This window comes from Macrotis lagotis, chromosome 2 (genome assembly GCF_037893015.1).
Source record: "Macrotis lagotis isolate mMagLag1 chromosome 2, bilby.v1.9.chrom.fasta, whole genome shotgun sequence".
Classification (NCBI taxonomy): Eukaryota; Metazoa; Chordata; class Mammalia; order Peramelemorphia; family Peramelidae; genus Macrotis; species Macrotis lagotis.
Window position 1 is genome coordinate 60,405,089 of NC_133659.1, and position 25,707 is coordinate 60,430,795.

The 25,707-nt window shown below is 39.1% G+C and overlaps 1 protein-coding gene across 9 annotated transcripts in view; it reads right to left on the reverse strand.

The window, feature by feature from the left end:
* Nucleotides 1-25,707, reverse strand: part of ADCY10 (adenylate cyclase 10) — a 127,241-nt gene that overhangs the window by 61,026 nt on the left and 40,508 nt on the right. For all 9 annotated transcript variants that reach the window (XR_012475592.1, XR_012475593.1, XM_074221919.1 and 6 more), the window contains 5 exons: nucleotides 22,490-22,679; nucleotides 17,869-17,924; nucleotides 5,489-5,642; nucleotides 1,083-1,275; nucleotides 573-659 (listed from right to left, as the gene is read on the reverse strand). Coding sequence is in view for 7 of the 9 variants with exons in the window: in XM_074221919.1 (XP_074078020.1) it covers nucleotides 573-659; nucleotides 1,083-1,275; nucleotides 5,489-5,642; nucleotides 17,869-17,924; nucleotides 22,490-22,679 (680 nt within the window). In the remaining 2 variants the exon portion in view is untranslated. The remainder of the gene's footprint in view (nucleotides 1-572; nucleotides 660-1,082; nucleotides 1,276-5,488; nucleotides 5,643-17,868; nucleotides 17,925-22,489; nucleotides 22,680-25,707) is intronic.

The following is a 25,707-nucleotide window of genomic DNA, read 5'->3' on the forward strand; positions in this document are numbered from 1 at the left end:
TACTAGGAGGAATAGCTTGTACAAAGAATAACAAGGAGGCCAGTGTCACTGGATCTCAGAATATAGGAAGGAGTTTAAAAGGTTGTAAAAAGACTAGGAACAAAACAGGTTATAAAGAGCTTTACCTCTTAACAATGAGAATACTCAGACACTATAAGGAACTACCTCAGTAGATTGTTCATTCCCTTTTACTGGAAGTCTTTGAAATCACAGGTTGGGGAATGAAGGAAAGACAGAGAGACAATGACAGACAGAGAAGGAAGGGAGGAAGGAAGGGAGAAAGGGAAGAAGGGCGGGAGGGAGGAAGGAAGAAAGGAAGGAAGGAGGGAGGGAGAGAGAAAGGAAAGAAAGCCCAAGTTCCTCACTGGAATCTTAAGGAATCTCCTCTATCAACTCTAAATTATAAATCAATTTCCAGTTTCAAGTCTTGAAAGAGGGGAGAAAAACAAAATCTTTTCCAGAGCAGAATGCACAGGTAATCTCTGCAAGTTTAATGCCAACTTAGTTTGGTGCCCATTGTTCCTTGACTCTCTTGCCCCTCTCCCCTGCCAGTGTCCCAGAGATACACATACCTCACTTAGGATGTGCATAAACAATGTTTCTATTTCCTTTTGCTTTTTTGTTCCATCCATTCTGCAAGCCTCCCGTGTCATGGGGAACTAGAAATAAAGCAGTTAATGCATTGAGTTTAGACAGAGATGCATATAGGGAAAGAAATTCCAAGGCACGGTGTATCTAAAGCCTGGCATGACCCTTGTTAGAATAAAATGATTTTGTGCTCTTATCAAAGTCTAGAAAGGGGATAAGAACAGAAAAAAGAAAAGTCAATCATCAAGATGAATCATTTAAAAGTTGTTACAGAAGCAATTTCTCATCCTCACTACCCACCCCTTTTTCCCCCCAGCTTTTTCAAGAAAGTTAGAGCTAGGTAGGACTGGAAGACCTCCCTCCTTCTGGAGACACCCTGGACATGAAAGCAGTAAGATTAAGGGTGAAACAAAGAATGTGAATTCAGGAATCGTTAAATACTGTGATGTGCAATGCTTTTCAAAACAAAGAAAAATTGGTGTTTGCCTAATTACCTGAACATGAAAAATGTCATTAAGGATGCAATAGAACTGTTCAGCCAAATAGTCCTTGACTTTTTCCTCCAGATTATATTGTCTCTCCTTGTAATGCTTGCAGGTATCAAGACCCAGGACATTGGCCATGAGTAATTGAATGGTATGGAAATACTGATGGATGCTGACCTTAGTCAGTCTTATAGCAATGACCCTGCATGGAAGAAAGTCAAAGGTTGAATTATATAATTCTTGGTAGGTTTCCATTGGGAAAAGTAGGGGAAAGTGGCCGTGGAAACACTTACTTCTTCATGACTCAATTTGAAATGGCACTTTTTGAATAAAAAGACCTACTATGATTCTAGTGTAATCTCTCTCCTTCCCTCCTCCTTGTGTTTATCTCTTTCTCTCTTCTTTCTCTTCTGTCTCTCCTCCTCACCCTCCCCACCTCCATCTGTCTTTCTCTGCTCTCTGTCTCTCTCTCTCCTCTCTCCATTTCTGCCTCTCTCTTCTGTTTCTGTCTCTTTCTCCCTCTCTCCCCCTTTCTCTCCCTCTTCTTTCTCTTCTCTTCTCTCCCTTCCCCTCTCCTCTCCTTTCCTCCCCTCCCTCTCCTTTCCTCTCTCCCTCATCCTCCCCCTCCCCCTTTTTGTCATCTCTGAAAGCTAAGTCTTAATTCAACATTTATGAAGCACTTCCTATTGGTTTAGAACATTGTGCTAAGGTGCTGAGGAAGTTACTGTAATTGGGCTTCCACCAAAATCTAAAAGCAATTTGTGTGTTTCTGTGGTATGTGGAGGAAAATATCACTCCTGCCTGATGGAGCGAATGCCGAGTGTGAGGTTTTCTATCTGCAAAATTGTTGCTCACACCTAAGCTATTGCTGAGGGGCTTCCTAAAGTGAGGTCTCTTCCTGTTTTCCCTTTCAGACTCTGTCCCTGCTCCCAGTTGGATCCACACTAAATGCTGCGAGGTTAATTTTCCTGAGGCAACAATTTTATCATATCATTCATCTTCTCAGAAATTTCATTAGAAATTGGCAGAGGAAAGACTTGCTCAGAAGAAATCTAAGATATTTTTAATTGTTGATTGTTCCTTTTTTCCCATCATCCTTCTGGACTTGTGAATTCTAAGGAGAAAATGGGCGCATACATATATTACTACCCAATTCCTTCCCTCATGAAAAATATAATTCACTGGGCTGGTAAAGACATAGACATCATAAAGTACACTAGAAAATATTGATAGAGATTTAAAAATAGAAAAAATTTACAGATTAAAAATGCCCAAATCTGTATTTCTTTGGGATTTATGACAGTGGTTAAAACTTTTCTAAGGATCATCAAAATAGGTGAAGTCCTGATTTTGAAGTTAAGACTAAAACCAAAAAATGTAAATTATTTTCAGTTTTCCCCTTTATTATAATCAGCCAGAGAAATATTATGAAGCACAGACATCAAACTTCACTGACTAGAAGCCATCATCATAACCATTGTCAACTCTGAATATTTTATTGCAAATTCTAGTATGTAAGCACCATGGATGATGTTACATTGGAAAAAGACAAAGTTCTCATGACTTTTCCAGAGCTAATAGAATACCACAAAAGCATACTGTCTGAGGTCACCATAAATTTATCCTATCCAACATTAGTTAATTTTCTTTGGTGTTTGATCATCCTTTTATTCATCTCTTCTTCCTTCCTTTATTCAGAAGAAGGAGCCACACAGAGTACAGTCTAATTTTTGTAACCAGTGCAGTATAAATACCCCAAGAAATAGCCTTTGGGAATTACCTTCTGAGCTCAGGTCAGTAGAAGCAGACACAAATGGTAGCCAAGCATGAAAACACATAACCCAGGTAAGAGTAATAAATAATAAGCTCAAAAGAACCATTCTGGAGGTCATCAACCATTTCCTATTCCACTCTATTATTTTGTATGGCAAGTCACAATATTTTGGGGTTTTAAGCTTCGTCAACCATACTCTCCATAATTCCTTGCAATTTTGCCAAGTGAATTCCCAGAATGACTTCAAATGAGTCAGACTAATGACCCAGGGGAACAGGTGTTTTCTAACCCCAAGTCAGATAGGAGAATAGAATTTGGGAGTACAAATTCAGAGTGAAGAAAGGGAGCTTCAAAGACAACCTAAAAATGCCTTTGGGCTTCTCTAGAAAGCTGGCTAGTGTGCCAAGGCATTTTACAAGAGTGCCCCCTCAGACTATCAGAGCTCAAGGGTTGTTTTAAATCCTTAAAGCCACAAAGTATTTAGAGACCAGCAGATAGTAGCAAAGAGAGTCTGCACTAGCAGCAGTTTCTACCATCCACAGCAGCCAAGAGCAGTTCAATATAGAGATCAAATCAACCGAGGATCTAGACCCATGGAGAAAGCGGCTTGTCAGTGAAATCACCAGTGATGTAGCAATAGCTGCACAAGTGGCATGTTGTGCTCCACCATGCATACTCCTTGATCAGTCATGTTGCCCCTCAATTTCTCTGATGACCTCAATTCTCCCATCTCTAATTGCCTTTCAGACATCTGGAATTGAATGGCCCAGTAGTCATAATACTTCCCAAACAGAATTCATTTTTTCCTCCTCCCAACCCCCCTCATATCCACATTGTGGTCAGTCTGTCCTTTCCTCTTCGCAGGCTCTCTCCAATTTGCCCCCTTCTCTCCTCTGACATGGCCACCTCACTTGTTGCAAGCCCTCCCCCCCCAAATTATCCTCCACTCAATCATACAAGTGATTTTTCCTAAAATACAAGTCTCATCTTGTCACCCCCACTAATAAACACTCTCTTACCTCCTCTATTTGGCATTCAAAGTTCTTCATAGTCAGTCCCCCTCCTATCTTTCCAGTCTTTTTTACAGTTTACTCTCATACATACTCTTCAGTCAGTGCCATTGGCCTCTTGGCTGCTCCATGAACAAGACCCTCCATCTTTTGGCTTGAGGCCTTCAGTTGGACTGTCCTTCATGCCTGTCTCTGCTCTGGCTATTGACTTCCTTCACTTCCTTTAAATCCCTACTAAAATCCCACTTTCTATAAGAAATATTCCCTAATCCTCTTAATTCCAGTGTTGCCCTCTTTTACTTACTTCCTATTCGTCCTCTACAGTTTATTTTCCATTAGATTGGGAGCTCTCTATGGGCAGGGATTGACTTTTGCCTCTTTTTGTATCCCCAGCATTTTGTATAGTATCTGATACATAGTAGGTGCTTAATCAATGTTTATTGATTGAGCTATGTCCCCTATAGATAGAAGGGAAGTCTTTCTGGGTCTCATGCTTTGCACTAACATGTCCTCTAGTCATCTGGTAAAAGCAGCTCCTCAGTGGAGACGTATGAGCTCTCATTATGAGTGGTGTGGATCTACATCCATTATGTGCCTTAAATTTGATGGAGTGAACTCCAAGGGGTACATGGAAGAAACAAATCAAGGTTGAAAATTTCAGAGTCATCTCTAACTCCTCTGGCTCCAACATCCCTCTAGTGAACAAACCTTACAAGCATTCCTTCTTAATATCACATCTTCCCCTGCTTCCCCTCCCATGCTAGTCCCTGGTTGCCTCACAATTGAGCATAAAAGTAGCTTCCAAAATCTGGATCCCCTCCTTGTTTCCACTCTCAGACCTTCACCTCAATGCCCCCTCAATAAATAAAGCTATCAGATAAATTTTCCTAAGACCATGCTGGATCATATCCCTCATCTCAAAAATCTTCATTAGAAACTGTTAGAGGGAGAATTTGCCCAGAAGAAATCCAGGGTCTTTTGGTTAACTTTTCATGCCTATGTGCTCTTTCCCAGCTATGTTTCAAGTTCTTAGTGTGGAAGTGGAGTCTCAACCTTCTGGCTTTCTTCCAAAGCACCTGGAACAATGTCTTAGGTGCTCAAGAAATAATCTGGTTGTTGATTGAGTACCAAACTGGACTTGACTTTGGGAAATCCCAATCCCTGCTATTCACAGAAGGTAAAGTATCCCAGTGCACCCCTCCCACAGAAAGGGAGAGCAGAGGCAGCCGTGGAACTTTAGAAAGGGTACAAAATGTGGAAATGGAAAATATAACTTTGAATCCAGCCTCTATCAACTAGAGGATATGCTATTGGGTGAGTTATCCACCTATCTGGGTCTCTGTCTCCTTATCTGCAAAATGGTGAGAACTGGGGACAGGTTTGAGCTAGATGCATACAAAGCTACTACTTACCAGCTCCAAAATGCTATGAATGAAAAGCCTCTATTTTACAAATGTGTCCTCTCCAGATCACACTCTTGGATGTCTAGCTATCAGATCAGGTTGAGAAAGGGACACTCATAAGTAATAAAAACAACCAGAGAAAGAGAAGAGAAAGATAGATGTATTGTTGAGAGGACAAGTAAAGTTTGTTTTCTGCAAGATTCCCAGGGTGGTTTTGAGGACACTGACCTGTGCTCCTCAGCTTGTGCCAGATAACCTAGTTGTCTAACTAACTGGCTTTTTCCGTATCCTGTTATACCTTCATACATTAGAACGTGGCTGCTTTTCGACAATAGAAATTCCTTCATATTATGCAGAAACAATCTGATCTCCTTATTGCGCCCTATTAGAAGAAATGAAACAGGACAGGAAAGCCTGATCAAAGCAATGCAAGATGGACTCTTTATTGGTGCCTAAAATGGTCCATGATGATGCCATTTTTGATGTATGATTTTTTATGTCTATTTTAATATTCATAATAATTTATAAAAATTCTTCCAGAGAAAATTATTATAAATTACTATTTATAATAATTTTCTCTGGAAGAATTTGAGAAAATTGCCAGAAAAAACCTAATTATATATCTCAATGTCTTCACAGAAAATTCATTTCACCTCTTGGTGTCTTGATTTCCTTATCTGTAAAATAGGTAAAAACTACTTACCGCACAGGGATTTTGTAGCAAAAACCCTCTAGAAACCTTAAGTCTGCATATTTATTAGCAGGAGTAGTTATAATCCTCCTCCTTGTCATTATTGTTATTTTCAATGCCTATAAAGAATTATACCACCAGGTTTCTTATCCTTCAGGGATAATCTCAAAGAAGTTTCATAACAGCTAAGAGATGTTATAGTGCATGGTTCAAAAGTGGGGGAAATGAGACATGGAGGAAAATGCAGTGGCAGATGTGGAGCCAAGAATGGGACCTAAAGTATTTACTTTTTTTAAAAAATGAGGCCAAAGGTAGGTGACCAGGTTAGTGAGAAGATGATAAACAGCTATTTCAGACTTCAGGAGGCCAAGAGCATATTTTTCCAATGTTTAAAAGAATGACATGTGGAAAGAGAATATATTTGCGTACCTTGACTCTGGAGGATCATTAGCAAATACAAGGAAAGACCTTTTGAATCAATATAAGAAAGAAATGTATTTTCAAAGGGAGAAAAAGAAGAAAAAGGATGTGAAAAAGGAAAGAATCCTGACTCAATTTAGGAGTTCAGAGAGTGGAACAATGTTATATGAAAGAGAAAAAAAGAACCACTCAACTCTTGGAGACAAGTCAAAGATGTGAGGCTCTTTTCATAGAATAGTTGGAGCCTCTAAGGAAGATGCAGCTGCTTGCATTCAAGGAATCAGGACATAGACTCCCAGGAAGCCATCATTTAAAAGTCAAAGAAGGAAGATACAAGTAATGGTCATGGATAACACCCTGAAGGTGTTATCCAAGGTAATAGTGGAGAGGTCAGCTATCTTCCCAGGACACAGAAATGATGGAAAACTCAAGATTTGTTAGCTTCAATGACTACTACCCACTTTTGGTGATTCATATGGAAGAAAATAATATTCTTCAATGGATAAATGATATCAAGGGAAGAAATTCAAGCCACCACTAGCCTTTTTGGGGAAAAATGCTTCAAATCATTGCCAGAATAATATAATTAAAGCAACTCTGAGGTTCTACTTCATTTTCGTCACATTTGTGAAATTGATGAAAAAATGACAGATATTGGAGGGGCTGTTGGAAACAGGCATATTTTACACTATTTAGTGGTGTGGTGTTGGTAAGTAATCTACAAAAAACTGTGTGTAATCTTTGAGCCAGGAATTAGGCCTCTATACCAAAGAGAAGAAAGACAGATAAAAAGGACTATATGTACAAAAGTATTTATAGCAACTTTTCTTTGTGGTTACAAAGATCTAGAAATTAGGGATGTCCATTAATTGGGAATGGCTAAATAGATTACAATTTGTATATAGATCGATACACATCTATATACATATCACAGAGTCATTAGAAATTATGTAAGGGGGGGCAGATGGGTGGCACAGTGGATAGAGCACCAGCCCCGGAGTCAGGAGTACCTGAGTTCAAATTCAGCCTCAGATACTTAATAATTACCTAGCTGTGTGGCCTTGGGCAACCCACTTAACCCCATTTGCCTTGCTAAATCCTAAAAAAAAAAAATTATGTAAGGGATGGTTTCAGAGAAACCTGGGAAGAGTTCCATGAAGTGATACAGAGTGAAATGAATGGAATTAGAACAATTTAGACTTTAATAAGAACATTGTAAAAACCAGCAACTTTGAAAGAACTCTGAGTAAAACAATGACCAATCACAATTCTAGAGGACTGATGAGAAATGCTTTATCACATATGAATAGAGAAGTGATAGACTAAATATACAGACTGAGACATATGTTTTTGGACATGGTCAATGGTTTTTTTTGTTTGTTTGTTTGTTTTTTACACTGCATTAAAGTTACCGGGTATTGTGAAAGAAATAGAAAAACAGAAAAAAATAAATTCAGAAACAAGAAAATGATAATGTTGGAAGAACTCTGTAAGCACTGCTCAAGGATCATAGATCTGGAACCTCAGAGTTTAACCAATCCTTCATTTTATAGATAAGAAAATTGGGGATCTAGGAAGGTCGACGTTTTTCTAAGGGTTACATAGGAACTAAGCATCAGAGATGTTATTTAAACCCAGATTCTTTCCCCTGAGCTGGTGCTCTTTTCTCTTTTTATTCTTTAAATTTTTATTATTTAAGGCAGTGGGATTAAGTGACTTGCCCAAGGTCACACAATCCTCCTGACTTCAGGGTCTGTGCTCTATCCACTTTGCCACCCAGCTTACCCCCACCAGTGCTCTTTTCAATAAAAAATGAAGTCCTGGAAAAGAAACTTACTCTCTACTGTCCCTCAACCCCACTTTGAAGCAAGTCACCATTTCTGATGACCATTTAATGCTCGGGGAAAGAGGAAAAGCTTTCAGACATACAAGATTCTTTGAAGACTTGAATTTCTAACTCCTGGACTTGCTAAAGGGACCCCATTTTCCCTCCACAAGACCTCTTCTAGTTTCAAAGCACGACTATGACTCTCTTGAGCAGAACTGGATGAACAATTTATACAATGACAACAGCATTATAGAGATAAACAACTTTGGAAGACTTTAAGAATTTTGATAAACACCATGAAAATAAATGAGTCCAAAAGAATGAAGTTAAAACATGCCTCTTGCCTCCTGACAGAAAGGTGATGAATTTAAAATGCAGAAAGAAATACACATTTTTTTAGGCACAGCCAATGAAGGAAATTGTTAGCTATGTGTTGAGAGATTTGGCTTTGGGGCTTTAAAAATTTTTTAGCTGGGTCCCTGGGATTATTCAAGAAGACCTCTATGTTAGTATGTAAGGACTCTGACTCCTAGACCTTGGTTGGCTTGCCCTTTTGACCTTCCAAAGTGCACAAGGCCATAACTATTGCCAATATTTTTTCACCTAATGGGAGGTCAAGACAAACACAAAGAGGCAAACAACAGGAGCTTATATTCACATATTAGATGGGGGTTGGGGGAAACTCATGGTCTGTCCTCTTAACAGCATTGGTTCTTTCCCAAACAGTAGCTAGGCATGGTAAAATGAGGACAATTCTCTGAATGCACCCCAGTTGCAATTACACAGCTCATCAAAAGTCCATTTCTTTTTCATGGGTTATTAGACAAGAACTAGTTACAGAATATCTGTGGAGGATTGTATCAGCCCCCTTCCCTTATACTCAAGGTTCATTAATGCTTAGCATTCCCTTTTCAATGTAGAAATGAATAATTTCATATGGTGGGCACATTTTTATTTCACCCCCATTTGGGGGGAAAACCTGAACTTGAGGCAAAAGTAGAATTGCGGAGGTAGGAATAACAAGCCAATGATTGAGTTGAGCCTATTTCCCCTATCAAGAAATAAATCTAGACTACAACCAAATGAATGAGTATTAAGAGGTAGGAGTAGGTACACTAAGACCTTGTTATTGCCTTCAATAAGGATTAAGTAGAGATTTAAAGGGAAAAGGAGAGAAATTTGATTTAGAATCACTGATTTGGGAATCAAAGATACATGTAAATTGTATCAAAAGGAGAAGAGCACTATAGTTGCTATGATTAATTAGCAATATTATTGTTATTAGTTGTTAAATAATATTATTATATAATACTTGAACTGAAAGAGAAGGATAAAGGTGGATTTTGGAATAGTAGGGAAGGTCAAAGCTTGAATTTACAAAAGGGAGACTTGGGAGAATTAGAAGAAGTGAGAAGAGAAGAAGGAAGTAAAAGATGAGGAGGAGAGATACTGTGGTAATAAGGAAAGTTCATGGGAGCTGGATTCAGAGCATCTGGGTCAAAATCATGACTCTGCTACTTGACCTTGGGAGAATTACTTTCCCTAGTCATGTACCAGCTCCTCCATCTGTGAAATGAAGGAACTCAACAAATATGAGACATTTGAGGTTGCTTTTAGCCCTAAATCTATGATCTTGAGCAAACAAGAGTTCAGGAAAAGGAGAAAAATAAGATCAAGGGAGCAAAAGGATATAGAAGAGACAAGGAAAAGAGGTCTGAAGTGGAAGAAGTAGAAAGAAAAATGGTCAAGAAGAATGAGGACTAGCAAAAAACAGCACTCTTTTTTGTGGAAATTAGTATGAATATGGTCTCAAAGTTCTAAACTAATAAGTACCCAGGAATGTGAAAAGATTATAATTCTTTCATATTTTGATTTTTCCTTTCCAAGGACTCTTGAAACAAATTGGGAGTGGGAGAATAAGACAGTCTTTCTCCCATTTCCACATAACTTTTTGTACCAGACCTCCCATCTTTATTCACTAGAGAAAATATAATTGTACAACCTTGATTGTACAATATTCTTCTTGGTGTTATGTGAAAGCAAATCATGGAATTTACACTGTTCCCCTGAACAGTCTAATGTTCCAGCCAATTTCTAAATGAGCAGCCACCCAATGATTCTGGTGGACAGGGAATTCATTGCTTGATTTTGATTTGCTTTCAATATAAAAACAAATAAGAGATAAAATTTTTTAAAACATTTTTAAGATGATGGTACAAGAGTTTAGCACAATCGCTAAATAATAATCTCAAACTGCCAAAGCTCATGAAGTGTAGATGTCCAGAAGAAAGCTAAGGGTGACAAAAAAATGTTTCTGTGATGTGTGTTTTTAAGCTATATTTTAAAAAATAGAAGACTTAAAAGGAGACTAGGACTATGCCTCAGGGATGCTGAAATGATGATAGACAATGGAAAACAGAAAATTAGTCAGTTATTCAACTCACTGTGCTCTGTTTTTCTCTGCCAAGGAGAATGATTTTACTAGAAAGCGTAGAATAAAAATAACTACTAAGGATTTAGTACCAAAAATTAAATAAGGAGATGGTAAAAGAGTACCCTTCATGCGTTCAGGTCTCCTGTCCCAGAGGAATATCAGGATATCAAAAAACCTGGCAAATGTGATTGCTGGGGCATGATAATCAATGATCTTAAAAGACCATGGAGAATAAGAGAAATACCATGGAATTCAAGGACAAACAGTGTCCTGATGTTAAAAAGAGTGAAAGAAATTGAATATTTAAACTATAGAATACCAATTCCTGACAAAATTCTAGGGTGGATATTTAAAAAAGAAAGCAGTGGAATAATATGGATATAGTCTATCTAGATTTTAGTAAAGCATTTAATAAGGTTATCAATCTTCCTCCTTCCCTCACTTCATCACCTGCACAGATCAGCTCTGACTATTCCTATCTTCAGTGAAGACACTTTTAATAGGCTGCTGAGCTGGAACTGGGTAATATATACTAAGGGAGTAATTTCAGCCACTCTGGTTTCTCATTCCATCTCAGTCTTGAGAAGCAAGGATAATGCTCATATTTCTACAGTATTCCTCCCCCAATTCTCCTTAAAGTTGAATGGCCTCTTAAGCAAGTCTGGGATGGAGCTGCATCCTATTTACAGTTCCCTCCCTTTGGTAGTGGGTCTTTTGAGATCTCCAAAAAGCAGCTGGCATCTTCCCCTTTGTTCCCTGGCATCAGAGCATTGGGGTGTCAGTTACACCCAACAGTTGCTGCTGAAAACTGCGCTAGTGGGAGATGCTGCGCCTGATTGGATGAAAGGGAAGGAGTAGCTCAGGGAGAAATGGACAGAAAGAAAACAGGCCCCCATGGGTCTGAATGGGGTGTACTCCCTTAGCCGATATAAAAACGTAAAACAGTTAACAATGAGTCTTCTTGCACAGTTCCCAAGGAGGCCAGCATCTTAGTATCTCAAATGATTGCAATTATCCTATGATTTGAAATTGTTTAGCATTCCCTTTTTTATGTAGGAACTGAAACTGTTCCAGATCCAGATCTTTTTTTGAACTCTGGCGGCATTAATTCTCCTCTTCCCCTGATGGGGGGGTCACTTTAGACTAAACCCAAACTACAATTGTTCCTAAGAAATCAGGTAGGGATACAATGAAGGTATTGAGAACCTGCTTCCCATTATTGAGGAGACAGAACTACTGAACTCAGGGCATATTCAGAAGGCAGCTAAAGGTCATTGGTCACTAAGGTGAGCCATTGTTTTAGCCAAATCTCTCATGTTGTCCTTTAAGGAAAGACAGAGGGACATCAGCCAGGCAATAGATAACAGATGGCAGAGTTCAGACTTAAAAAGACTTTGACAAGCTAGAACATTGAGTTAAAACTGAGATGAAATTTATAATGATAGAGTCTCCCACAAATTTAGAAATCAACTCCACAAAGAAAGAGGATTTTAGAGACATGGAGAGAGTACATTTGAAGATGTCTATGGTCTTTTTGTTTCTTAGCTTGGTTGAGGAAAAGAGGATCAAAGAAGGGATAAGATAACTGCTCATGATAGGGGAGGGGAGGAAGAATAAGCATTTATTGATCCAGTGTCAGTTACTGTCTGGCAGGGCCTTTAAAATATGATCTCATTTGATCCTCACAACCACCTCAGGAGGAAATTGCATTATCTTCATTTTACAGTTGAGGAAACTGAGGCCAACAGAGGTCAAGTGACTTGCCCACATTTACATAGCTCTTAAGTCTCTGAGGCTGAATTTGGACTTGAGGATCAGCAGTCTTTCCACTGAACCATCTGGCTGCCTCTTAGTGTAAAGTGGAAACAGTGATGTTAATGGGAGACATCCTTGGCAAGGAAAATGAACCTGGCCATGAATAAGATAGAAAAAACTAGCTAGGAGTGAACTGAAACCCTAGATTAACCAAGGAGATAGGAGGAAAGCATTGAGCCATCCATCATGAATTCAAGGAAGCATGTCCAGCAAAACTAAATCCACGAGTATTTTTAAAAATCTGACAGTCACTGGAAGTAATATGAAAGACTGTGGAGAATGAAAGCAGCATAATAGGAAAGAAAAAAAATAGTTAGCATTTATAAAGGCCTTTAGGGTTGTCAAAGCACTTGGCAAAAATATCATCTTATTCGATCACCACAACCACAACACAATCCACAACCAGGCAGTCATCAAATGACTTGCCCAAGATCACAAAACTATTAAGGGACCCCAGTTCTTCCTGAGTCCAAGTTGCAAGCTTGATTCACCCCATCCATTGTACTACCTAGCTATAAATGTCCTGATTTTTAAAAAAGTTTTTAATTTAATTTTTTAAAATTTTATTTTATTTTCAGTTCCAAAATCTCTTCCTCCTTCCACCCCCTTCCCTAGTCATTGAAATGTTCTGATTTTTCAAGAAATATTAGAGAATGAAGGCTGTAAGTATGGAGTTTGTCTTCAATTCCTCTCAAAATTATTAAACTATATTACCAGCATAAATATACCAAAAATACTCCATACCAGACTGACTTCATTTTCTTTTCTGATGGGATTACTAGACTGCTGGATCATGGAAATAGATTCAATTTACTTAGGTTTCCTTTTTTCGTTTGTTTGTTTGTTTGTTTGTTTTGCAAGGCAATGGGGTTAAGTGGCTTGCCCAAGGCCACACAGCTAGGTAATTATTAAGTGTCTGAGGCTGGATTTGAACTCAGGTATTCCTGACTCCAGGGTCAGTGCTCTATCCACTGCACCACCTAGCCACCCCTAATTTACTTAGATTTCAATAAAGCATTTGATAAAATTTCTTATGCTCTTGGTGTAGAGAAGCATGGTTTCTGAACAACAAAAAGGGCTCCTATGGGGTCTTAATGTACTGTCTGCTAGGTGGTTCAGTGGATAATGAGCTAGACTTGGAGACAGGAAGACCAGTTTTAATCCTGCTTTGTACCCCCTGAACAACTCATTTACCCTCTCTTCACCCCAGTTTCTTCACCTGTAATAGAAAGATAGTAATGGCACCTACTACAGGGTTGTGTGAAAATGAAATAACACACAGGGAACCTTGCAAATGCTAGCTATTATACAAATTATTACATGGGTCAACACTGTGATATGGCACCCAGAAAAGCTAAAGTGATTTTAGGCTGCAGTGAAACAGAATGTCAAGGACTGGGAAGGTGACAGTTCTGACCAGAACTCATCTGGAGGATTGTGCTTAGTGATTGGCAAGCTGACAGACTCCAGAGGAGGACAACCAGGATGATAAAGGCATCAAGAGAGACACTCCACCCTTTGGGGGGATCCTTCATGGGTGGATAAAGGATTCAGGAGCCTTTCAATCTGTTACCCCAGAGAAAGATGACATTCTTGGGGACATTCATTTAATTGCTCTATCTAGGCCAAAAGTCTTCGGAAAGCCCCAGGCAGAATCCAGGCAGGAACTGAAGATTTTAAAATCTAGTCTTGAGAAGATTGAGCTGATACATGTTAACTGTCTTGATCTCCTTGGCCAAAGGGAGCAAAACTAGGTGCAAAAAGGGAATTTACATTGCAGTGAAGTAGGTTGAGGCTTAATATGAGGAAAGTTTCCTAACAATTGGAATCCCTCAGAAATAAAACTGGCTGCCTTTGGAAGTAGTGAATGATTTCCCCTTCACTAAAAATCTTCCAGAGAGGCTGAATAACTGTTTAAATGTAGAATGTATTCTTGTTCAAGCATGAGTTGGACCAGCCCTAAGATTCTCTGAATTAAAGAGTTACAAAATTGGAATAGGAAAGTTTGGCAAGATACTAAACTCCCCCCTCCATGGGAGGTCTTCAAGCAGAACCTTTTTGGAGATGTTATTGGTGAGATTCCTATTTAGATACAGGTAAGGTGAGATGGTCTGAGGGTCCCTTCAACTCTTTTATGATTTTACAAGTTCATGGCTTTCTATGGGGTTGTCATAAAATCTTTGTGCATATCTAAACTAAAATAACATACTACAGGTATGATGGGGGCAATCTGTAAGTGACATTTGAAAGCACATTTGTTAACATTGAAATCAACTGAATTCCACAACCATTTGTTTTTCTAGAGCCAACGACAAAGGAAAATTGATTGTTATAGTTGAGAAGACAAACTGTGTCCTCTGGTCAGTCATATGAAGAGTCTGTTATGTGTGAGAAGAAAATTTTATTTGTTTACAAGTGGCAAGCCTGCCTACAACAATACACCTACAATCTCATTTATCAAATGATTTTGTCATTTACATTGTCAAGTAAACAAATATTTATTATTATTTAGTATGGACTAGGCATTGCGCTATACTCTGGGGAAACAAAAAACCAAACAAACAAAAACTCCTAACAACAACAACAGCAGCAGCAAAGGACAGTCCTTGCTTTTAAGGAATTCTCGTCTAACGGGAGAGACATCGTATCAATAACTAGGTATGAATTGTATCAGTCAAGTCCAGTCAACCTGTGTGAGCTATTTTTCTTAAGTCATTTCATGAAATGCCTTTTCATTGAACTAATTTTGTTATCTGACAGTATTAATAATAAACACATTTCTGGGGGCTTGTGAGCTATGCACAACTAGAACCAAAGAGTAGTCAATAATGAATTGATATTAGCTTAGAGAGAAGTCTCCAATGCAATCTCCTTAAGATCTTTCTTAGTTCTATATTGGTTAACACCCTTTTTTAAGTCATTGAGTTAAAAGCTTATCATATTTGCCAAAACATTAGGCCAGGAGGAAAAATTAACATGTTGAATGACAGAGCCAGGATCCAAAAAAATCCCAATAGGCTAGAATCAATTAATAATCACAAATATTTATCAAGTAGCTACTGAGTTTGAGGCTCCATACTAGACAGATACTAGGGAGACAAATAGAAACATGGGAGAGTCCTTGTTCTGAAGATATGGCATTTCACTGAGTGAATCCAGCACGTTCACAGGACCCACCTGAACAACATTTTGTCACAGACATTTTTGTAGTGCTTGAAAGCTTGCAAAGCATTTTCTATATATTATCTAAAAGAACAGACTCCCTCCTTGCCTCTTAGAATCGTTACTCAGCTCTGACCCTACCTTCCCAGCCAGGAGTGTCTTCCCCCTTACAAAATGATCTTCTATTTATTTTCTACATGTTTATTTATTGTTCCTGCTGCTTATGGGATCTTGAGAGACTTTCATTTTTGTTATGGCAGCTCCATGTTCTGGCACAGAGGACACATGTAATAAATGCTTGGGGATTGAATGATTGAGTCTCACAGTAATCAAGCAAGGTAGGTTTTACAGACATTATTAATGATACAGATATTACAGATTAATATATATTATTACAGATAAGGACATTGAGACTCAGAGATTAGGGAGTTGGCCTTTTGTCACACAGACAAGAAGTATTAGACAGGTTTTCCTGATTCCAAGTCTAGTAATCTATCACCATACATACTGATACCAAATCAAATTTAGTCTGAAGGAAAAAAAGACTTGATAAGAATAACTGAAGGGTTGTCATATAGAAGAGACATTAGTATCAGAGGACTGATTAGGAAACAGTTATCTATAACCATTTATCAAGTGCCTTCTATAAACCTACTGTCTTAGGGACTGGATATATAGAAACCAAAAACTGAAGCCTTCACTATTTTTAAATAATCTACGTTTTCTCAGATGAGACGTGTATATACATGCGCACACACATACACACACACACATGCATATAGGCCTATAGATGGAGAGAGACATACTATGTGTCTATGCATATACAGAACAAATACAATATGAATTAAAGGAGGATAAATTCTGAGTAGGATAAAGTTAAGGTCAGAAGATTATGACTTCCAAAACAATTGAGTCCAACTCTCATTTTACAGATGGGGAGATTGAAACCCAGGGAGGTTAAATGATTTGCTCAATGTCCCACAAGTGAAGCAGGATTTGAAGCCAGATCTTCTACCTTAAGTCAGTACTCTTAGAGGTAAGGACAATGGGTAGAGATTCAGAGACAGTTTTATGGCAAGAAAAGCTTTATAACAATTAAAAATTTTTGTAAGTAAAGTGTTGCCTGTGGACACAGGGGATTCTCTCTCAAAGGAAGCCTTCAAGTGGAGGCTGATTGACAGGACTGTTATTAAGAAGACTCATAATCAAGTATGGACAGAATGAGATGTTCTCACAGGTCATTCCAACTAAGAAATTTTGGAATTCAGTGAAATGTTTGCCAGAAACTGGGTCATTTGTTGCTGGAACACGTAAAGTTGGACTCAGGTTGAGAATAGATTCATAGGTCTGCAAAATGGAGGGCAGTCTAGTCAAGTGGAAAGAGTCTGTAATCAAGGGCTCATGTTCTAGTTCTGTCACTAATTGTCTGACTTTGGCCAACTGTCTGACTTACTCTATCTGAGCTCCTGTCTTTAAAATGAGAGGTATGTACTGGATAATTATAAGTCACCTTTCCAACTCTAAATCCGTGAAGCCTAGCCACTCCCTTTCTTACATCTCTGATATTCCATGACTCTACAAGCTAGATTCTTCTTTGAGAGGGTCAAGATAGGGACAATGAACTGATCAGAGGAGAGATCCACACAGCCAAGCTTGAGTTCAGTGGCAATATGAGCTAGGAAGAAGTCTATTTGTTCCTGAGAAGAACATTGGCTTTATGGAAAATGCTGTGATAACCCACTAAGGAGAAAGGTCTGTCAAGAAGTCCAAGTTATATTCATTCCTTCCAATGCACAAAGGAAGGCAGCAACTATCTTTTCCTTTTTCCTTTTTTTTTATTTTTGGTTTTTGCAAGGCAATGGGGTTAAGTGACCTGTCCAAGGTCACACAGCCAAGTAATTATTAAGTGAGGCCAGATTTGAACTCAGGTTCTCCTGACTCCAGGGCTGGTGCTCTATGCACTGTACCACCTAGTTGTCCCAACTATCTTTCTCAAAACTGAAGCTTGGAAAGGAAAAATCAGAAATCATTTTAGAAAAAATTATTGTCCCATTTTTATACCTCACTGGCATGGATGCAGTATTCAAGATAGATCATGATGGATAAGTTAAGAAGTTACTAGAATTAACAGAAAATTTTGAGCAAGAGGTCTTCATACCTCCTTGGAGGAGTCTGTAGACTTGGGTTCAGGAACAGAAAATGGGTGAGTATATGAAGGAGATCACAGCTTCCAGAAAAATCAAGGTTTCATTACTTACCCAATAAATGGCGAACCTCATGTTTGTCACAGCTGAGAGATGACATGCCGAACATTCTATTGGAAAGAAAAAAGCAAGTCAGATTTTAGATGTTTGTTTGCTAAGAGTAAGTTTTAATAATCCAAAAATTCCCACTTTAGCATAAATATTCTTCCTTGAAAAGGTAGTAGATTAAGAACTCTAAAAATGGAGGAACATAAGGATGGGATAGGAAGATATTTCTTTCCTTTCTAAGTTCAGGAATGTTGACAAACAAGCTTTACATAATAATTGTCTCCTCTCCTAGGGAGATCAATCAACATGTACTTCTAATTCTCAAGAGACTCAAGAGTAACATTTTTTTTCTAGGATCTCCCTGCAGTGCAAATGTAAATCATTAGAGAGTTAAAGGAATATGCTCCAGGCTAAATTTGCCAAAGGTTGGGGACCCCTTCCATTCTGAGATGTTCTATGATTCAGAAATGGTATAACCCCATGTTCCCTAAGGTCTTAAAGCATTATCAGAAAGTATAGTTTGCTGTATTAGGAACTTTAGGCCTAATTGCCTAAAACAGCAAGAGTTCATTATACAGGAGAAAGGATTCCTATGCTGGGTGTTGACCCTGTGGAGGATAACACTTTTATGAGTCCTCAGGGGACATGAAACATAACTTAGACCCATCTCCTAGTGTCTAACCCAACAGCTGTTTTCAGGATGATGGCTTAAAAGATGATCAGTCTTAAATCTGTTCCCTATCTGTGCTGTGTCCTGATTTTTTGATTTCTGATATCATAGATATTTAGGGTCAGAGCTTTGTGCTCCTTCCTAGTTTGTGGCCAGGAAATCAAAGCAATGTGACTATTAGTAAGACTAAACTTAGATGTTAACTTAGCCAAATAGTGTGAATACACGTGTGTTTGTGTATATGTGTGGCTTTTGTGAAACTTAAGGACTCCTCAAAATGTTTATATTTGCATAAAATAAAATATATATGATTACAAAGGGAGGACAATTATATTGAAATTGGGTTGTCAAAAATATTTTTTAAAGCAAACTCATAGACCTTAAAACCTTTCCAAGAATGACGGGGGGAAGACCAGGTCTAATGGTGATTAGACTCAGTCTTAATAACTGGCTAGCATATGTACTTTAAGAAAACTGAAGACACAGAAATCTGTTGGTGGAAAAGAGGGGATTTCCAAGCTTAGAATTCTCTCCCTCCTCATCTTTGCCTCCTGTTTTCCCAGTTTAGTTAAAATCTCTGCTAAAATCCACTTTTTGCCAAGAAGCCTTTCCTTAACTCCCTTAATACTGATGTCTTAATTCTGTTGATTTCCTCTCATTTATTCAGTACATATCTTGTTTGCACATAATTGTTTATATGCTGTGGCTCCCATGAGAAAAGACATCATCTTTCACCTTTCTTCGAATCCCCATGGCTTGGTATCTACTTACTGACTTTAGTTTTAGGAACTTCAGCCCCAAATGAAGAGTTATGGAGCGATTAGCAGTGATACTGAGGGAAACAAGCAGGGCCCAAAGTGTAAACACATCAACTCCAATCAGGGTGGTGGTGGCCAGGAAAGGCTATTTTAGTTGAAGAGGGATGGTAGGTGGAGTCATGGAGAGTAGAATGACACATCCCTCCCAGCAGCAATGGCAGTACTGATATGATTATGGTTCCAGAACTAGAGAGGAATAAATGAAGACAGTACAGGGGGAGTTCTAAGGTAGATAGTGAGGAATTAAAGGAAACATGGTAGAAGGAAAGAAAAGGAAGAGAACAAATGGAGTGGATCATTGAGGGAAGAACATAGAACAAAAAAAAGTCTTTACTTGCTTGTTTGTTCAGTTGTTTGATTCCTCATTTTTAAACACTAAGAAGTCTTGCCAATTATTTGATGCTATTTTTTATTGATGATCAAGTTTGCTTTTAAAAGTTTAATTAGGAAAAAAAGAGAATATCTAATTCTTATGAGTTCAAGAAACCTAGCCCAGATGATTCAGCTCCCAGTGCAAGGAAAGAATTCTAAAATGACTTGCATACTGCTCTGCAATGACGAATAGGTGGCTAGCTTGGTGGAAAGCTTCCGTGTTATTTAGGGGGTAGTGACAAAACAGATGGTTATGCTTCTTTTTTAATATTACTTTTTTGATAAAATCATATTTGTTTGTAATAATGAAACATTTGGTAGCAAGAATATTCTATTCTGTATCTTTGTCAATTAGCACCCTTGAAGTAGCTACCAGGATGCACCTACACCAGAAGCACTCATATTCTCAAGGCTCTTAAGTTCAGGCTCCTGAGTTGTCTCCAACAAAGAGAGATGGTGGTTAAGATAAGGGGAGAGATGGTTGGACCTGCCTGGTGCATTCTGCCTCTTGTCTCTCAACCTTTTCGGGGAGAGAGAAGGGGGTAGGTATCTTGTGGATTCAGTTAGGCTGACTTGCCTGCCTAATGGCAGTTGCTTGGCAGTTGGGGAATATAACTGAACCCCCATGCACAGGAGCCATCTCCTCAGATGATGGCCAGGATGGTTGACCCAGAAGCAGGATCAGTGATCCAGGTGATGCTATGACTCCTAGAACTCCAAGCCCTTCTGCCTGTGGAAGGCCCTTATTCAGCAATTATTATGGGTGGAGATGAGGAACATGGACCCCCCCCCCCCATCTCCATAATCTTTCCCCTTAATAATAGCTGGAGGGAAAAGGTCTGAAGGTTTGAGTGGACACTGCTACTACCAAGGCTTTTGGACTCGGTATACTGGGCTATGTCCATGAGGGTCCTGGGGAAGTGGGGTTGGGAGATTGAACTGAAAGTCTGGCACATGCTACCTCTTATCTTACCCTTGGGAGACCTTCATGTTTCAGCAGGCCCTTCACAACCTGACATGTTCCTACCTTTCTGGTATCCTTACACTTTATTCTTCTCCATGTATTCTATTGTTTTATGTCAATTCCTCCTATATGTTGCCCTCTCCCTTTCCTGGACTTTGTATTGGTGGGCCTCCCAAACTAAAAAGCTCTCTTCTTTCCCTCTTAGTTTTCCAGTCTTTTTCCTTCTCTCTCCCCCTTCCCCCTTGCTAATACCTTCTCTTTGCATTTCATCTTTGTCTACTCTGTATAGACTTTATATGGACCTAGTTATTGACATGTTTTCTCTCCTATTATAAGCTCCTTTGCTCCTTGAAAGAAAGGACTGGGTTGAAATGTTCTTTTGCCATTTTTTTGCATCCCCAGTCTGATGTATGCTGCAAGGAAGGGAACAAGCATTTATGAAGTCCCTACTATGTGCTGGACACTGTTGTAGATACTTTGCAAATATTGTCTCACTGGATCTTCCCAGAAATCCTGGAGGCAGGCGCTATTATTATTAACCTCAGCATATAGTTGAGGAAGCCGAGGAATACAGACATCTCACTCCCATTCTCAAGAACCTTCACTAACTCCCTATTTCCTTTTTTTTTAGGTTTTTGCAAGGCAAATGGGGTTAAGTGGCTTGCCCAAGGCCACACAGCTAGGTAATTATTAAGTGTCTGAGACCTGATTTGAACCCAGGTACTCCTGACTCCAGGGCCGGTGCTTTATCCACTGTGCCACCTAGCCGCCCCTCCTATTATCTTTTGGACAAAGCTTAGTGTTTCAAGCCTTTTCCCCTCAGAATGTTTGCTGTCTTTCTAGGTTTCTTGTGTACACACACACACACACACACACACACACACACACACACACACACACACACACAACTTCCAATCAAAAAGTCCACCTCTGTCACTCTCCAAACTCCCTCTTCTTATCTTTGTCCAGTCTATCTCCTGTGCTCCCAAGACACACCCTCCCACCTTCCCTTCTTAGAATTCATGGCTCATGTGCTGTTGGAGGAGAAGCATTTCCTCATCTGCCCAATTACTGACAAATGCTTCCCTCTTCCTCCAGTAATCATGGATATACTTATCTGTTTCCATAAGATACAGTTGTCTCTTCCACATCATGACTTTCCCTATTGAGGTTTCAATAGTTTGTGGGTCAAGCTAAGAAATTAAGTGGGAATTTTGGGGCAGTTTTGCAGAATCTGTTATAGAATATATATATATACACACACACATATGTATATATACACACATATGTATATACACACATATATTTCTATGTATTATTGTGTGAACACCCCATTAAAAATTTTAAAAAATCAGTCTTCTTTGGTATAAAGGGAGAGCAAAAGCTTTTACATGGATTTTCCTGATCATGGGGTACCAAACTCCTACTACTCCCTCACCCCCCCCCCCCCGCCACAACGTGGAAGGGATATCTCTATTGCCTGCTCTGTCCTCGAGGGAAAACTTTTCCATCTCACCTTGGTTATCCTTAGCACTAGCTTGGTATCCTGTGTACTTAATGAATACTTGGAAGAAATCAGATTAAGGGGGTCAGCCAAGGACTCTTTGATGTGTAGAAGGAAATAGATCCTCCACTGAATGACACCAGTTGAGGTTGGTATTAGGTCAAGTGAAGGGTTCTGATAGTTTATTCTTGATTCGGGGGTGTGGGTCAATAGTCTCAGAAAAGGGGTACTGGGAGAGGCTTTCTTGTGCTCAGTTTTCCCAAACAGATAATGGGAAGAGCTCACAGTGTCACACTCACACTTTTTCATTCAGGCCCAGGCACTGATAAACTGGTCCAGGCTCTGCAACACCTTTCATTTCCTGCTTCGGGAGCTCTTTAAAAAAGTAGGAAGGAAGGCTACAGTTGCTGTAGGTCACAGAGTCACAGGTCACGATTCCAGGGTAGTACATCATCATCCGGGCCGCAATGTTGACTTTTTGACCAATGACTGTGTTGTGAAAGAGAAGGGCAGAAAGAAAAAGGGCAGAACATCAACCATTACATCTGAAGATGGTCTCACAATAAAACAACCCCACCCCTCCAAATGGTATTCTGACTTCTGGCATGTACAACCCCTAAATACTAAAGATTCGAAGTGCTCTGTTATTCAGGCCATTGCTTCAGATTACAATTATATAGCAAGATAAATCCTCCATTTTCCTTATGAGGTCTGAGGTCTTTTTAGAAACACTGGTATTTAACCATTTCATTGGAAAATAATCCACTTAAGGAAAAGTGGATAATTAAGTGTTAAATACTAATATGATATATATTAACATATAATGATGACATATTAAGAGTTGGAAGAATGTTTTACAGACATGAAGGTATTTAAGTCTCACTTTCCTCTGTGAAGTTGGTATTACAGGTATTATCATCTTCCTCCCAGCTGTTTCAAGAACAAGACATGTGAACTCTCTGCTCTGGACATTTTCTCTGGGTATCCTCTATGTCTAGAATGTTCTCCCTCCTCAATTCTGTTTACTGATCAACATGGCTTCTTTTAAGTCTAAACTAAAATCCCATCTTCTACTAGAAACCTTTCCCATCCCCTTCCAGTGTTTTCTTCTGATAATTATTGCCTATTTTTCCTGGATATAGTCTTTTTTTTTCTGTATTTGTTTGTATGTTATCTCCCCATTAAATTGTGTGCTCCTTGAGGGTAGTGACTGTCTTTGGTCTCATTTTTGTTTTTGTTTTTTTGAATCACCAGCACTTTACACACAGTAGTTGCTTAATAAGTATTTATTAAATTAAATTAACTTGAATCTACCAGATTAAGTTTAATCATTTCAGTGCTACTGGTTAAAGAGTGTGTAAGTACTTGGAAGGAGATGTAAGAAGCCTAGAAGGTAGAAATCATACCACCAATTACTGTTAGAAGGATATTTAAATCCTAGAATCTTCTGATTCCATTCTACCATGCTGCCTCTAGTAGAATGAGAGCCTTGGTCTGGCTTTCCAGAGCCAAAACTTCCTAGCAGTTTGGTTATGATTCATTTAAACTTTCTTTGTCTCAAAGGCACTTGATGGAATCCCCCAGTTTTTTTTTCTTCCTTTCCCACAGTCAAGCACTCTACAGATAAGAACCCTAGTCTCATCTCCTGTCTTCTCCAGCTGATTTTTTCCCCACTCATTCCATTTCATTCCTATTCTTCAACTTCTCCCTTTCTATGACTTTGTGTCCTATTGCCTTCAAACATTAAACCTTATCATCCTCTCAGATTAATATCTGATAGGAGGAAGAAAGGAGGGAGGGAGGGAAGAAAGGAAGAAGAGTTAGGAGGAAGTTAGGATGAAAGGAAGAGAGGAAGGAAGGAAAGGAGGAAAAAAAGTAAAACTGGGAGAAATGGGCTTTGGGGAAGAGGGGCTTAAGGATCTATATGGATTTATTTTGGGTGAAGGAATTAACATTTCTTTGACTCAGGAAGTTAAGAAAAGGCTTAAATTTTAATTCACAGATTAATGCAGAAGTTCACAGATTACAACAAAATGTTCACAGATTAAATTCTTTGGAAAAGAAGCAAGAGAGTTTCAGTAGAAGTAGTGGAGAGAAGAAAAGAAGAAACAGCCAGAGGCTGGGTTGGTGAAGGACATCAGGCACAGCAAAGAGGAAGGAAAGAGTATGAGAGGTTATTAGGGGAATCACACTCCCCCAAAGTGAACTGCCTTCACAGGAAAACAAGCAAGCAGAGGGTAAGTAGTAGAGAAGAGCAGAGTGGGGATCACACTTTCCCAGATCTCACTCCTCCAAAGGGGGATGAGCAGCTCAACTAAAGAGTAATAAAGCCATGTTATATGGAGGTGGGTCAGAAATGAGGTAATTTAGGTATATTGACAGGGGCAGTAATTCAGAGAGCAGAGATGAGATGTAAATGAGGGGTACTAGGTGGCACAGTGGATAGAACGCTGGCCTTGGATCAGGAAGACAGAAGTTCCAATCTGGCCTCAGACACCGTCTATGTGTGTGTATATGTATATATGTTCTTTATTCTGTTCTGAGTGGTCTTCCACACAACACTAACCACCATCCCATTGTTTCAGAGGTATCAAAGGTAATCGACACCACACTCCCACCTCGTTGTCTAAGTTATGGAAAGTATTTGATGTTCTCCCACACTAATATCCCATTGTCCACCTTGCAGATACCATCATCCCTCATACATGTCCCTACTACAAAGCACTGGGTCCCTGCCCTTCCCTGAAAGAATGAGATCTACCTCCTCATACAAGTCCCTGCCCCTTCTACAAACCCCATCAACAAAATGATGAATCCCTACCTGGTTTGAAAACCCTCATCTACATGACCTTAATTACCTCATCTTTGCTCTTTGAGTTACTGCCCCCATTGACATACCTCATCTTCCTGACTCTTTAAAAGCTCACCCTTTTCCTCAGTTGAGTTGCAGTCTCCCTTTGGGAGGCCAGCCTGCTCTTGGGGAGCATGATCTCCCAAATATATTCTCAGTATCCCTATACCTCTCATGTCCGGTGGATCCCCCAGCACCCCCAGTTATATCTTGTAACTGTCCTTTAGTTCCCTTCTCTATTGTTTATCTCCTGCTGCTGCTCTGGCAAACTCTGTTTATTTCTTCCTCATCCCCTTAGGGATCAGTCCACTGCCTTTATTTTTTCTATCTCTTAATTTCTGCTAACATATAATATATAATAAACATGTTTTGTTCCTAGATACTTCTGGGTCAAGAGTCAGTCTTTTCATGGATTTGTTCACACATTCTCAAATACGAAACTAGACCCCACCTCAGAATTTTCCTTCATCATATATATACATTCTTGTATACATGTATGTGATATGTATTTCTTTAGAGGGCAAATTGATTGCTTCCTTCTTTGTTTCCTTCTTTGCAATCCCAGCACCTAGCATAAATAGGTACTTATAAAGTGGGATTTTAACACCTTTTTAATTTACCTCACAATGTTTTGAGGAAAGCACTTTACAAAGCTCAAAGCACTCT